This window comes from Haematobia irritans, chromosome 4 (assembly GCF_050003625.1).
Source record: "Haematobia irritans isolate KBUSLIRL chromosome 4, ASM5000362v1, whole genome shotgun sequence".
Taxonomy (NCBI): Eukaryota; Metazoa; Arthropoda; class Insecta; order Diptera; family Muscidae; genus Haematobia; species Haematobia irritans.
The window spans coordinates 113370329-113386382 of NC_134400.1; the positions used below are offsets into that span (position 1 = coordinate 113370329).

The 16054-nt window shown below is 34.3% G+C and overlaps 1 protein-coding gene across 1 annotated transcript in view; it reads right to left on the reverse strand.

Annotated features, from left to right (window-relative positions):
- Positions 1-5091, reverse strand: part of LOC142235719 (uncharacterized) — a 40149-nt gene extending 35058 nt beyond the window's left edge. The window contains exons 1-2 of the mRNA XM_075306979.1: positions 4756-5091; positions 7-4700 (exon numbers count right to left, since the gene is read on the reverse strand). Of these exons, the coding sequence (XP_075163094.1) occupies positions 7-4700; positions 4756-5091 (5030 nt within the window). The remainder of the gene's footprint in view (positions 1-6; positions 4701-4755) is intronic.
- Between the last annotated feature and the right edge of the window lie 10963 nt (positions 5092-16054).

Consider the following 16054-nt stretch of genomic DNA (forward strand, 5'->3'; position numbering starts at 1 on the left):
CTTCACTCCGTTGGAGGGAGGTTATCATCCTTTATGACAACTAGATCATTTTCGTTCAAATTCTGTTGAGTATTCTTCCACTTATATCTCTTTTGTAATTCCGAAATATACTCATTTTTCCAACGTTTGGCAAAATGTAACTGTAATACCTTTAGCCGCTGCCATCTATTTATAAGAGAAATGTCGTCCGAATATTCTTCAGGTATCGCGAGTAATGGTGATCCTTTTATGAAATGGCCTGGGGTTAAAGCAATAATCTCCGAAGCGGTTTCACTTATAGGCGAAATAGGTCGTGAATTTAGAATGCTTTCAATACGCACCAAAAGTGTTGAAAACTCTTCAAAGGTAAATTTAAGATTCCCAGCAACTTTCTTTAAATGCAACTTCATACTTTTTACTCCCGCCTCCCATATCCCGCCCATGTGAGGTGTCTGGGGGGGAATAAAATGCCACGAAAATCCATGAATATTGTATTTATCTACCAAAGCCTTTTCTGCTGTTCCTAAGAACTTCTTATATTCATTCAAAAGTATTCGATTAGCGCCAACAAAATTGGTACCATTGTCGGAAAACACTTTGGATGGATAACCCCTTCTACCTACAAACCGGTCAAATGCTGCCAAAAATGCTTCTGATGTGAGAGACGAACAGGTTTCCAAATGAATAGCTCGAGTAGATAGACAAACAAATACAACTGCATATCCTTTTTCTAGCTTAGCATTTCGAAGTCTTGATGTCTTAATATCAAATGGCCCAGCGAAGTCTATTCCCGTATTTGTAAAGGGCGGTGAGTAGTTACACCTCTCTGGCGGTAAAGAAGCCATAATTTGGTTACGTATTCTATGTTTGTAAATAGTACAAATTTTGCAAGTTCTTATGCATTGCTTTATCATATTCTTCAAACGAATGACATAAAACTCCTGACGTATGCATCTAAGCATATTTTGATGTTCTGCATGCATCAAAATCTTGTGAGTGAAATCTACCAATAACTTGCACAGTCTCGATTTTTCCGGAAGTATTATTGGGTAACGTTCATTGAACGGTAAATCAGAATTGCTTAACCTACCATTGACTCGAAGAAGTCCATTACTATCCATGAAAGGATTCACCGTCAATAGGCGACTCTTTGAATGAATTGGTAAATTTTTTGAAAGGCAATTGTATTCTGAAGGGAAAAATACACGTTGTGCCATCATTATCGCTCTGTATTTCACAAAGGAAATCTCTTCTGAAATTATCAGATCATCAGGAGAATTGATATTGGGTAATCGGCGACATTTCCGAATAAACCGAAACATTAAAGCTAGAACCCGTAAGGCTCTTTGATATGAAGAAAATCTGTCCAATATATCAGTATTTTCCGTTAGAGTCTGAAAACTATTAGTATTTTTCTTTTCCATAGCGTGCTGATTGATAGCGGGTTGTTGCGGCCAAGCTGTTCTATCGCTTTTAAGCCATTGTGGCCCATGCCACCATAATTTATTTACCCCAAGATCTGCCGCTGTGCAACCTCTGGTCCCTAAATCGGCAGGGTTATCTTCACTTTGTACATGAAGCCAGTTGGAATTTCCTACGTGGTCAAGAACTCTAGACACCCGATTTGCAACGTAAGTTTTCCACTGATATGGTGGCTTGCTGAGCCAAGCTAACGTAATTGTGGAGTCAGACCATAAATACAAATTTTGAGGTTCAAAATCAAGATGGTCACATGTAGACTTTGTGAGACGAGCAAGTAGTACCGCCGCGCAAAGTTCTAATCTCGGTAAACTGATTGTTTTCAATGGAGCCACTTTAGATTTAGACACAAGTAAATTGCATGAAATGTCACTTCCAGATTGCTGAACCCGAATATAGAGGCATGCGCAATACGCCTTTTCGGACGCATCACAAAACCCATGAATTTGAATTTCCTTGTTAGGTCCGTATCCTATCCACCGAGGTATCCTAATGCTTGGAATTTCAGAAAAACTCTCAACAAATGCTATCCACTTTTCCAAAGAATGTGGTTTCACTTTTTCGTCCCAGTCGGTGCCATCCATCCAAAGTTGCTGTATCAATATTTTCGCTGTAACAACAATGGGTGCTAACCAGCCCGCCGGGTCGAATAGTTTCGCAACGACGGATAATATTGTTCGCTTTGTAACATGGTCGAACGGAATTTTAATATCGTAAACATTATAGTAAAAAACATCCATCATGGCATTCCATCGTATTCCCAAGGTTTTTGTCTCACTGGAATCTTCTAGCTTAAGAAAATCTTCATCTAACAAATCTTCCTGCGGAACAGTTTGTAGAATCTTGGAGTGATTCGCAGTAATTTTCCTCAAAGGAAATCCTGCGGAAGATAGCAAATCCACCAATTCAGCTAAGTTCTGTTTTGCGGCTGATATGGTATGACACCCAGATAATACGTCATCTACGTAAATGTCCTTTTTAAGTATGGCAGAAGCATTTGGATGACTTTTTTCCCCCTCTTTGCTGAGTTGCAGCAATGCCCTTATCGCAAGGTACGGCGCACAATTGATTCCAAACGTTACAGTATTTAAGGCGAAGTCTTGTACATTTTCGGTAGGTGATTTTCGAAATAAACATCTTTGATACTGCCAATCTTTTTCGTCTAGTGATATTTGACGATACATTTTTTGAATATCGCCATTAAAGACGTATTGAAAGAATCGCCATCGTAGAATGACGTTCATTAAATCGTTTTGAAGTGCAGGCCCCGTATAAAGAACATCATTTAATGATAGACCGCTTGTGGTCTTTTTAGATGCATTAAAAACCACTCGTACTTTGGTCGACGTTCTCTCAGGTTTCACAACCGCATGATGTGGCAAGTAAAACGATCGATAATTTAAATTCTCACATATTTCGTAACCTGAAACCGCAGTCATGTGATTCAGGGTCAAATATTCCTGCAGCACCCTAGAATATTCCTCTGAAAGCTCTGGAGAGTTTTTTAAGGTTTTTTCCATTCGGAAAAATTGACCCAATGCTGTTCTTCTGGAAGAACCTAATGATAATTCCCGAGGAAATTCTTTCCTGAAAGGTAGTCGGACGACATATCTTCCGTCACTTCGGCGTATAGTAGTTTCCATGAAGATTCGCTCACATTCCTTATCTTCTTCGGACTGTTGTGGTTCCTCAGGAATTTCCTCCGCTTCCCAGAATTTTCGGACCTCATCGTTCAATGAGGTAGAGTGGTGCGTTGCCCAAGCTGCGAAAGTAGTGACACATCGTGTATTTTGTGGACCACTAATATACCATCCAAATTCGGAATCCTGTGCCAATAAACCTCCGGAAATATTTCGATGAACACCGGGCTTTAATATACAAGGAAGAACATCGCTGCCAATTAGCATATCTATACGCGCAGTTTTATAGAATTGTGGATCCGCCAAATCAAGCTGATTCAATTTCTCCCAATCATCTATTTCATGCGTTGAGGATGGCATCAGGTGATTCAAGCTAGAAATAATTATTGCCGTAGTTCTCAATGCAAAATTTGATTTCCTGGATCTCAATTTTACGCTACATATCATCGAAGAAGTCTCTAACACCGCACCCCCGAGACCCGAAATTTTCGTGAACGATTTTTCTGTAGGAATATGTAACTGATTCACAATTCTTTTTGCTACAAAAGTTTCTTGTGAACCTTGATCCAAAAACGCGCGAATCGTAAAATGATTACCTAAATGTTCCAAATCAACTAAGACGGTAGGAAGAATGGTTCCACGCAGAGATTCAGAAAAATTCAACTGCACTTCTTGCGGCTCATTATCCAAATGGAGAGGTTCTTCCTCATCTTGTGTTGCAAGATGAAACGAAGTATTATTTGTCGGAGAAGAACGGCTTCCATGTGGTCTAGAATTCTGGGATTTGTATTGACCTGTCCCAGAATGCAATAGGGTGTGATGTGCCTGATTACATTCCTGACACTTCTTCTCGCTTCTACAACTAGAGATTGTATGTCCGTAACACAAACAATTCTCACAAATTTTATTCTCAACTACAAACTTCTTTTTCTCGTTAAGAGACATAGATTTGAATTTCGAACACAGCCGTAAAGCATGGTTCTGATGGGAAATTTTGCAATTCCGATACGTAGTATCAGATTTCATATGGAAAGCCTGTGCTTTCTGGGATGTTGATGCGTTGTTGGATACTGGTTTCCTTATATCATTAATCGATTCTAAAAAATCCAGACGATTTGTAATAAATTCATTCAAGTTATCCCAACTTGGCATTTCTTTGTGGTTGCGAATAGAACTTTCCCAAGCAGCTAATGTTTCTTGTGGTAATTTAGACGAAATCCAAAAAACCAATATCGGGTCCCATCCAATTACAGTTATATTGTATGATTTTAAAATGGACAAACAATTGTTAACTGTGTACTGTAAATTCCTCAAACTTTTAACTTTTTCCGTAGGAATTGCTTCAATATCGAATATCTTCCGAAGCTGCTGATTAATCAGAATTCTTTTATTTTCGTATCGTTCGCACAAAGCCTTCCATGCCAATTCATAATTCGAATCAGTTAGAGCAAATCCCTTAACTATTTGATTTGCCTCCCCACGAGTTTTGGCCCTTAAATGATACAACTTTTGTGCGGGAGATAGTTTAGGATGTTTACCATATATTGCAGAAAACATATCCCTAAAGCTTGGCCACTTATCGTACCCACTACTGAAAAATCTCTGTATCACATGGTGGTACTTTTAAGGAACAACTCGAAGCATCAGCCAAAATTACATCATGTCTGCTGTTGGAATCTGCCTGAGCATCCACAAGTTTCTGCCTTTCTATTGAAAGGAGATCTAAAATCGACGCTTTGCAATCCTTATATGAGCCATAGGATGCTGCGAATTTGGATTGTGTTGACTCTCGCTCCTCTTCAGTAATATCGGAGCTCCCAGTTATCATCAAAGATTCGTATTCTCTCACCAATTTTTCATATCGGCGCTCAAGTTCCTCCAATTCCAATTCCACCTCCAGCTCCGACTTCGTCCGAACTTCCCTGGAGTTTGCGAACACAGCACAATAAGTCACAACTTGATCGGATAGAAATATGAATTTTTTCGAACCCATATTTTAGTCAAGGAGTTGGCAAATGCGTCAAAGAAAAGAAACCCTTTTCAAATTAGTATTTCTATCAACACTTGTAACTCAGTGAACTAGTAATTTCCTGTGTCAAGTACACAGAAAATCTCGAGACAATATTCCTAAATATTCCAACGAAAAATTATCCCCAGAAAAAAATTAAATTTTCACAAACGCCGATATCACAAAATAAGTAAATGTTCTCCAACAAATTCAAGAAACTTTATTATATATAATTAATTTTTCTGTTTTCATTCGTTATGAAAAAGATCGTAGTTCCTAAGAAATTAACGTGTAGTCCACAAATGCAAGAATGTTTTTAGTGCCACAAGATATTTTTATTCGTAGTAAATTTTACAAATTTAAAGTAATAATAAACTTTTTTGTGAGAAGTACAAATTTAGTAAATCTCTATGCTTTATTTGTGTATAATGTTTTCCAGTTTCCTAGTTTACTTAACTAACGTATGCAACCAAAAATATTACAGTAAACGAAACTTCTTTCAACCATAACAATTCCATGAACTGGAATAAAGTCAAATCGCTTTCAGATTTTTCTTTTTTCTTTCGAGTGTAGAACAAGCCCAGCATTGTATAACAGACTTGTGTACACTTGTAATTTTTTTTTTTTTAATCTCTAATAAAAGAGATTACTCGTGTCTGTATATTAGAAATTCCGATTATGCCCTCTTTATCCTTTCGTTTCCTTTCCAATACTTCATACTTTAACTAAGCACATCAGACTACACCAAATTTCCTCAATGGGCGTTCCAAAATGAAAACAAATGTTTCAGTTTAGAAATAAATCGTAAATCATGCATATATGAAAACTTCAATGAACATAATTACATGAATTCAAATTTCTATCGTAAAAATTTAATAAGGTCAAACTATGTCTTTTGAATCCGATTTGAATTTGAAAATTTCCTGATAATTTGAAAATTTCCGTCGAATTATTTTGGAACGAGAAGACCTTTTATCTCGTTAAACATGGGTCTCCGAATATCTCAATCCTTTCCCTTTCTAGACCAGAATTAAAAGAACATATACAGGTCGTCTATCGCCTTATTTTCAAATTAATTCTTCCGATACGCTGTATTCCACAGAGTAACATTTTCCACATATATCATTGCCTATATCTAATTCGGACTCCAACAAATTTTCTCGGCACACTGTTCCTTGTAAATTAAAAGTCAATGGTATGCCTAGAAGAGATCTTTCGATATACCGCAAAGTAATGACTTGGCCCAATTGTGACACATTGTAATAGCAAGAATCGAATAATTCACTACGAACATACACAACAATTTACCTTAATGCGTATTATGACTGTCCAAGACTTTATATCATGGTAATAATGATGATCCACGAAAGTTAATTAAATATCAAATTCACTAAAGCGCATTCACTCAAGCCGATCCCAAACAGTAATCAAATCGAATCGATATGCTTTTATACCACATGAAGAATGTAAAACAAATCACACTCTCATTCACTAGAGTATCAGCACGCACATTTGTTCATTTGCCGATTTTGGTTCAAACCGATGTCTCCAAATCGTTATCGAACTGAAACGATTATATTGTTATGCCAAATCAAGACGAATATAATAGGAAGTCAATCTCATACACGTGTACGTCAAACGTTAATAGAAAAAATGTTGAACCCGTTTCATTAAGAAAATCGCTATATTCACAATATTCTATCATATTAATCATAATATATGATATAATTTCACGATTACCAATACGTTTCGTGGCAGAAAACTCCCGAAAACTTCATCCATATCATAACACGATCACTCTATCCATGGCAAGCACAATTACAATTTCTTGACAAGGTAAATTTAATATACCTCCAATATCCCACTTGGGAGCTATCACGCGTTTCACGGCCAAACTTAATGTAGAAACTAAATCCAATTGCGAACTCACAATCTCCAAAAGCAATGTATAGAAAACAAGTTTGACAACATACGGCAAATGCAAGGGGGTAATTGTTCTTAAGGTAAAATTAACAGGGAGAATTCTACTCCCACAGTATTGACATTTGTGCTCACGTGTGGTATATCAGTGTCATACTCTTTTACGATTCATACTCTCTTACAACACTCTATACCTATACCATAGAGAAACTGATCATGTTCCGCTTTGTTATTCCAATTTAGAGAAACGTATTTATCTTCTATTCTCTTAGAAATGTCTACAGTATATGTCTCTATGTGACGGTTCTAAAGCCGAAGTAATTTTATGTATACTACTGAAAATTAAAGTCATAAGATAAGCAAACACAAATAAGCCAAGAGTGCACATGCAAAGTTAATCGAATAATGGGGAATTAAGTAAATGAATTAGTTTGCGGCATGTGTTTGTGATTATGTTATGAAAAACTTTCCTCAAATTTTACTTAACGTTATTATCACAAAACAGATGAACCGAAATTTTAAACAGTCATGTAAGTATTAGCGTTAACACCAAGCGACATGACTTCTGTTAACTCCAATTACAATGAGGTACGGTAACATAACCAACTATATATGTCTCTAAGATTATGTTACTATCATAATTAACATACAAATGACTACGTGTCTAATTCCTCGTGTCGCAGGCAAGAACTTTCGATCACAAATTTTAATAGCGAGTATCAGAATAAAATGATATCAATCGGGTTGCTGTAGAACAACCTATATTCAATCCCAAGTTATTATAATCTAATCGCCAAATGTTGAACTCACACCAAACCCGAAATGCTTGATAATAAATCTTAGCTTACCTTTGGTTATGGCTCATTATTCTTCCGCAACAACGGTGAATTTGGAAATTGTCTCTATTATTAATTTAATCGCTTTGTTCCTTGTTAAGGTTCGAAGGACCATGTACAAATCCGTGAGAGATTTCTGAAATTGTGGACTGTATTATTGTTGACTCACAGCTTGTAAAAGCAAATTTCCCAAATATGAAAAGAAAAAAAAAAACGAAAAAAAGGAAGCAAAGGTTTTGGTTTTAAAATTGAGTTCACATTTATTTTCCTTCTCCTTTTCTGCCTCTTACCACTTCGATTTACAATGCTGAAGTAAGTGATGGTTACATGACAAAAAAATTGGAAAGCAATTGTAATGGATATTCAGCAACAAATAATTGCAACAATAAATATAAACTCAAACATGTAAGCATTTTATCCGTTTGAGCGAAAGCTTTTCAACATAGAGTGGGTAAAGAATACAATTCTGATTAATAATAGAAATTCATATTAATTTTAAGTACTTTATAAATTCATTGTATGATTCAAATTAGGTATAGAACATAAATTCTCTGTATATGTAATAGTATCAACTAAAACTAGGTATTTGTTAAACACAGTTGAACAGGTGGTCATGAATTAAAGTCCATTTCGCTCTAGGACGCTTAGTTTAGGAGATATGGGCAAAAGAAGTTTTTCATATAAAAATTTAAATTTTTTTAGGTTTTGGGTTGATTTTTCAATTTTTTTAGGGTGGTCATGAATTAAAGTCCTTTTCGCTCTAGGACGCTTAGTTTAGGAGATATGGGCAAAAGAAGTTTTTCATATAAAAATTTCAATTTTTTTAGGTTTTGGGTGGATTTTTCAATTTTTTGAGGGTGGTCATGAATTAAAGTCCTTTTCGCTCTAGGACGCTTAGTTTAGGAGATATGGGCAAAAGAAGTTTTTCATATAAAAATTTAAATTTTTTTAGGTTTTGGGTGGATTTTTCAATTTTTTTGAGGGTGGTCATGAATTAAAGTCCTTTTCGCTCTAGGACGCTTAGTTTAGGAGATATGGGCAAAAGAAGTTTTTCATATAAAAATTTAAATTTTTTTAGGTTTTGGGTGGATTTTTCAATTTTTTGGGGGTGGTCACGAATTAAAGTCCTTTTCGCTCTAGGACGCTTAGTTTAGGAGATAAGGGCAAAAGAAGTTTTTCATATAAAAATTTCAATTTTTTTAAGTTTTGGGTGGATTTTTCAATTTTTTGAGGGTGGTCGCGAATTAAAGTCCTTTTCGCTCTAGGACGCATATTTAAGGAGATATGGGCAAAAGAAGTTTTTCATATAAAAATTTCAATTTTTTTAGGTTTTGGGTGGATTTTTCAATTTTTTGGGGGTGGTCACGAATTAAAGTCCTTTTCGCTCTAGGACGTATAGTTAAGGAGATATGGGCAAAAGAAGTTTTTCATATAAAAATTTAAATTGTTTTAGGTTTTGGGTGGATTTTTCAATTTTTTGAGGGTGGTCACGAATTAAAGTCCTTTTCGCTCTAGGACGCATATTTAAGGAGATATGGACAAAAGAAGTTTTTCATATAAAAATTTCAATTTTTTTAGGTTTTAGGTGGATTTTTCAATTTTTTGAGGGTGGTCACGAATTAAAGTCCTTTTCGCTCTAGGACGCTTAGTTTAGGAGATATGGGCAAAAGAAGTTTTTCATATAAAAATTTAAATTTTTTTAGGTTTTGGGTGGATTTTTCAATTTTTTGGGGGTGGTCACGAATTAAAGTCCTTTTCGCTCTAGGACGCTTAGTTTAGGAGATAAGGGCAAAAGAAGTTTTTCATATAAAAATTTCAATTTTTTTAAGTTTTGGGTGGATTTTTCAATTTTTTGAGGGTGGTCGCGAATTAAAGTCCTTTTCGCTCTAGGACGCATATTTAAGGAGATATGGGCAAAAGAAGTTTTTCATATAAAAATTTCAATTTTTTTAGGTTTTGGGTGGATTTTTCAATTTTTTGGGGGTGGTCACGAATTAAAGTCCTTTTCGCTCTAGGACGCTTAGTTTAGGAGATATGGGCAAAAGAAGTTTTTCATATAAAAATTTATTTTTTTTTTAGGTTTTGGGTGGATTTTTCAATTTTTTGAGGGTGGTCATGAATTAAAGTCCTTTTCGCTCTAGGACGCATATTTAAGGAGATATGGGCAAAAGAAGTTTTTCATATAAAAATTTCAATTTTTTTAAGTTTTGGGTGGATTTTTCAATTTTTTGAGGGTGGTCGCGAATTAAAGTCCTTTTCGCTCTAGGACGCATATTTAAGGAGATATGGGCAAAAGAAGTTTTTCATATAAAAATTTCAATTTTTTTAGGTTTTGGGTGGATTTTTCAATTTTTTGGGGGTGGTCACGAATTAAAGTCCTTTTCGCTCTAGGACGCTTAGTTTAGAAGATATGGGCAAAAGAAGTTTTTCATATAAAAATTTCAATTTTTTTAGGTTTTGGGTGGATTTTTCAATTTTTTGGGGGTGGTCACGAATTAATATCCTTTTCGCTCTAGGACGCTTAGTTTAGGAGATATGGGCAAAAGAAGTTTTTCATATAAAAATTTCAATTTTTTTAGGTTTTGGGTGGATTTTTCAATTTTTTGAGGGTGGTCACGAATTAAAGTCCTTTTCGCTCTAGGACGTATATTTAAGGAGATATGGGCAAAAGAAGTTTTTCATATAAAAATTTAAATTTTTTTAGGTTTTGGGTGGATTTTTCAATTTTTTGAGGGTGGTCACGAATTAAAGTCCTTTTCGCTCTAGGACGCATATTTAAGGAGATATGGGCAAAAGAAGTTTTTCATATAAAAATTTCAATTTTTTTAGGTTTTGGGTGGATTTTTTAATTTTTTGAGGGTGGTCACGAATTAAAGTCCTTTTCGCTCTAGGACGCTTAGTTTAGGAGATATGGGCAAAAGAAGTTTTTCATATAAAAATTTCAATTTTTTTAAGTTTTGGGTGGATTTTTAAATTTTTTGAGGGTGGTCGCGAATTAAAGTCCTTTTCGCTCTAGGACGCATATTTAAGGAGATATGGGCAAAAGAAGTTTTTCATATAAAAATTTCAATTTTTTTAGGTTTTGGGTGGATTTTTCAATTTTTTGGGGGTGGTCACGAATTAAAGTCCTTTTCGCTCTAGGGCACATACTTAAGGAGATATGGGCAAAAGAAGTTTTTCATATAAAAATTTCAATTTTTTTAGGTTTTGGGTGGATTTTTCAATTTTTTTGGGGGTGGTCACGAATTAAAGTCCTTTTCGCTCTAGGACGCTTAGTTTAGGAGATATGGGCAAAAGAAGTTTTTCATATAAAAATTTCAATTTTTTAGGTTTTGGGTGGATTTTCAATTTTTTGAGGGTGGTCACGAATTAAAGTCCTTTTCGCTCTAGGACGCATATTTAAGTAGATATGGGCAAAAGAAGTTTTTCATATAAAAATTTCAATTTTTAAGGTTTTGGGTGGATTTTCAATTTTTTGAGGGTGGTCACGAATTAAAGTCCTTCTCGCTCTAGGACGCATATTTAAGGAGATATGGGCAAAAGAAGTTTTTCATATAAAAATTTAAATTTTTTTTAGGTTTTGGGTGGATTTTTCAATTTTTTGAGGGTGGTCATGAATTAAAGTCCTTTTCGCTCTAGGACGCTTAGTTTAGGAGATATGGGCAAAAGAAGTTTTTCATATAAAAATTTAAATTTTTTTAGGTTTTGGGTGGATTTTTCAATTTTTTGAGGGTGGTCACGAAGTAAAGTCCTTTTCGCTCTAGGACGCTTAGTTTAGGAGATATGGGCAAAAGGAGTTTTTCATATAAAAATTTCAATTTTTTTAGGTTTTGGGTGGATTTTTCAATTTTTTGAGGGTGGTCATGAATTAAAGTCCTTTTCGCTCTAGGACGCTTAGTTTAGGAGATATGGGCAAAAGAAGTTTTTCATATAAAAATTTAATTTTTTTTAGGTTTTGGGTGGATTTTTCAATTTTTTGGGGGTGTCACGAATTAAAGTCCTTTTCGCTCTAGGACGCTTAGTTTAGGAGATATGGGCAAAAGAAGTTTTTCATATAAAAATTTCAATTTTTTTAGGTTTTGGGTGGATTTTTCAATTTTTTGGGGGTGGTCACGAATTAAAGTCCTTTTCGCTCTAGGACGCTTAGTTTAGGAGATATGGGCAAAAGAAGTTTTTCATATAAAAATTTCAATTTTTTTTAGGTTTTAGGTGGATTTTTCAATTTTTTGAGGGTGGTCACGAATTAAAGTCCTTTTCGCTCTAAGGCGCATATTTAAGGAGATATAGGCAAAAGAAGTTTTCTATATAAAAATTTCAATTTTTTTAGGTTTTGGGTGGATTTTTCAATTTTTTGAGGGTGGTCACGAATTAAAGTCCTTTTCGCTCTAGGACGCTTAGTTTAGGAGATATGGGCAAAAGAAGTTTTTCATATAAAAATTTCAATTTTTTTAGGTTTTGGGTGGATTTTTCAATTTTTTGAGGGTGGTCATGAATTAAAGTCCTTTTCGCTCTAGGACGCTTAGTTTAGGAGATATGGGCAAAAGAAGTTTTTCATATAAAAATTTAAATTTTTTTAGGTTTTGGGTGGATTTTTCAATTTTTTGGGGGTGGTCACGAATTAATATCCTTTTCGCTCTAGGACGCTTAGTTTAGGAGATATGGGCAAAAGAAGTTTTTCATATAAAAATTTCATTTTTTTTAAGTTTTGGGTGGATTTTTCAATTTTTTGAGGGTGGTCGCGAATTAAAGTCCTTTTCGCTCTAGGACGCATATTTAAGGAGATATGGGCAAAAGAAGTTTTTCATATAAAAATTTCAATTTTTTTAGGTTTTGGGTGGATTTTTCAATTTTTTGGGGGTGGTCACGAATTAAAGTCCTTTTCGCTCTAGGACGCTTAGTTTAGAAGATATGGGCAAAAGAAGTTTTTCATATAAAAATTTCAATTTTTTTAGGTTTTGGGTGGATTTTTCAATTTTTTGGGGGTGGTCACGAATTAATATCCTTTTCGCTCTAGGACGCTTAGTTTAGGAGATATGGGCAAAAGAAGTTTTTCATATAAAAATTTCAATTTTTTTAGGTTTTGGGTGGATTTTTCAATTTTTTGAGGGTGGTCACGAATTAAAGTCCTTTTCGCTCTAGGACGTATATTTAAGGAGATATGGGCAAAAGAAGTTTTTCATATAAAAATTTAAATTTTTTTAGGTTTTGGGTGGATTTTTCAATTTTTTGAGGGTGGTCACGAATTAAAGTCCTTTTCGCTCTAGGACGCATATTTAAGGAGATATGGGCAAAAGAAGTTTTTCATATAAAAATTTCAATTTTTTTAGGTTTTGGGTGGATTTTTTAATTTTTTGAGGGTGGTCACGAATTAAAGTCCTTTTCGCTCTAGGACGCTTAGTTTAGGAGATATGGGCAAAAGAAGTTTTTCATATAAAAATTTCAATTTTTTTAAGTTTTGGGTGGATTTTTAAATTTTTTGAGGGTGGTCGCGAATTAAAGTCCTTTTCGCTCTAGGACGCATATTTAAGGAGATATGGGCAAAAGAAGTTTTTCATATAAAAATTTCAATTTTTTTAGGTTTTGGGTGGATTTTTAAATTTTTTGGGGGTGGTCACGAATTAAAGTCCTTTTCGCTCTAGGGCACATACTTAAGGAGATATGGGCAAAAGAAGTTTTTCATATAAAAATTTCAATTTTTTTAGGTTTTGGGTGGATTTTTCAATTTTTTTGGGGGTGGTCACGAATTAAAGTCCTTTTCGCTCTAGGACGCTTAGTTTAGGAGATATGGGCAAAAGAAGTTTTTCATATAAAAATTTCAATTTTTTAGGTTTTGGGTGGATTTTCAATTTTTTGAGGGTGGTCACGAATTAAAGTCCTTTTCGCTCTAGGACGCATATTTAAGTAGATATGGGCAAAAGAAGTTTTTCATATAAAAATTTCAATTTTTTAGGTTTTGGGTGGATTTTCAATTTTTTGAGGGTGGTCACGAATTAAAGTCCTTCTCGCTCTAGGACGCATATTTAAGGAGATATGGGCAAAAGAAGTTTTTCATATAAAAATTTAAATTTTTTTTAGGTTTTGGGTGGATTTTTCAATTTTTTGAGGGTGGTCATGAATTAAAGTCCTTTTCGCTCTAGGACGCTTAGTTTAGGAGATATGGGCAAAAGAAGTTTTTCATATAAAAATTTAAATTTTTTTAGGTTTTGGGTGGATTTTTCAATTTTTTGAGGGTGGTCACGAATTAAAGTCCTTTTCGCTCTAGGACGCTTAGTTTAGGAGATATGGGCAAAAGAAGTTTTTCATATAAAAATTTCAATTTTTTTAGGTTTTGGGTGGATTTTTCAATTTTTTGAGGGTGGTCATGAATTAAAGTCCTTTTCGCTCTAGGACGCTTAGTTTAGGAGATATGGGCAAAAGAAGTTTTTCATATAAAAATTTAAATTTTTTTAGGTTTTGGGTGGATTTTTCAATTTTTTGAGGGTGGTCATGAATTAAAGTCCTTTTCGCTCTAGGACGCTTAGTTTAGGAGATATGGGCAAAAGAAGTTTTTCATATAAAAATTTAAATTTTTTTAGGTTTTGGGTGGATTTTTCAATTTTTTGAGGGTGGTCATGAATTAAAGTCCTTTTCGCTCTAGGACGCTTAGTTTAGGAGATATGGGCAAAAGAAGTTTTTCATATAAAAATTTAATTTTTTTTAGGTTTTGGGTGGATTTTTCAATTTTTTGGGGGTGTCACGAATTAAAGTCCTTTTCGCTCTAGGACGCTTAGTTTAGGAGATATGGGCAAAAGAAGTTTTTCATATAAAAATTTCAATTTTTTTAGGTTTTGGGTGGATTTTTCAATTTTTTGGGGGTGGTCACGAATTAAAGTCCTTTTCGCTCTAGGACGCTTAGTTTAGGAGATATGGGCAAAAGAAGTTTTTCATATAAAAATTTCAATTTTTTTTAGGTTTTAGGTGGATTTTTCAATTTTTTGAGGGTGGTCACGAATTAAAGTCCTTTTCGCTCTAGGGCGCATATTTAAGGAGATATAGGCAAAAGAAGTTTTCTATATAAAAATTTCAATTTTTTTAGGTTTTGGGTGGATTTTTCAATTTTTTGAGGGTGGTCACGAATTAAAGTCCTTTTCGCTCTAGGACGCTTAGTTTAGGAGATATGGGCAAAAGAAGTTTTTCATATAAAAATTTCAATTTTTTTAGGTTTTGGGTGGATTTTTCAATTTTTTGAGGGTGGTCATGAATTAAAGTCCTTTTCGCTCTAGGACGCTTAGTTTAGGAGATATGGGCAAAAGAAGTTTTTCATATAAAAATTTAAATTTTTTTAGGTTTTGGGTGGATTTTTCAATTTTTTGAGGGTGGTCATGAATTAAAGTCCTTTTCGCTCTAGGACGCATATTTAAGGAGATATGGGCAAAAGAAGTTTTTCATATAAAAATTTAATTTTTTTTAGGTTTTGGGTGGATTTTTCAATTTTTTGGGGGTGATCACGAATTAAAGTCCTTTTCGCTCTAGGACGCTTAGTTTAGGAGATATGGGCAAAATAAGTTTTTCATATAAAAATTTCATTTTTTTTAGGTTTTGGGTGGATTTTTCAATTTTTTGAGGGTGGTCACGAATTAAAGTCCTTTTCGCTCTAGGACGCTTAGTTTAGGAGATATTGGCAAAAGAAGTTTTTCATATAAAAATTTCAATTTTTTTAGGTTTTGGGTGGATTTTTCAATTTTTTGAGGGTGGTCATGAATTAAAGTCCTTTTCGCTCTAGGACGGTTAGTTTAGGAGATATGGGCAAAAGAAGTTTTTCATATAAAAATTTAAATTTTTTTAGGTTTTGGGTGGATTTTTCAATTTTTTGAGGGTGGTCATGAATTAAAGTCCTTTTCGCTCTAGGACGCTTAGTTTAGGAGATATGGGCAAAAGAAGTTTTTCATATAAAAATTTCAATTTTTTTAGGTTTTGGGTGGATTTTTCAATTTTTTGGGGGTGGTCACGAATTAAAGTCCTTTTCGCTCTAGGACGCTTAGTTTAGGAGATATGGGCAAAAGAAGTTTTTCATATAAAAATTTAAATTTTGTTAGGTTTTGGGTGGATTTTTCAATTTTTTGGGGGTGGTCACGAATTAAAGTCCTTTTCGCTCTAGGACGCATATTTAAGGAGATATGGGCAAAAGAAGTTTTTCATATAAAAATTTCAAT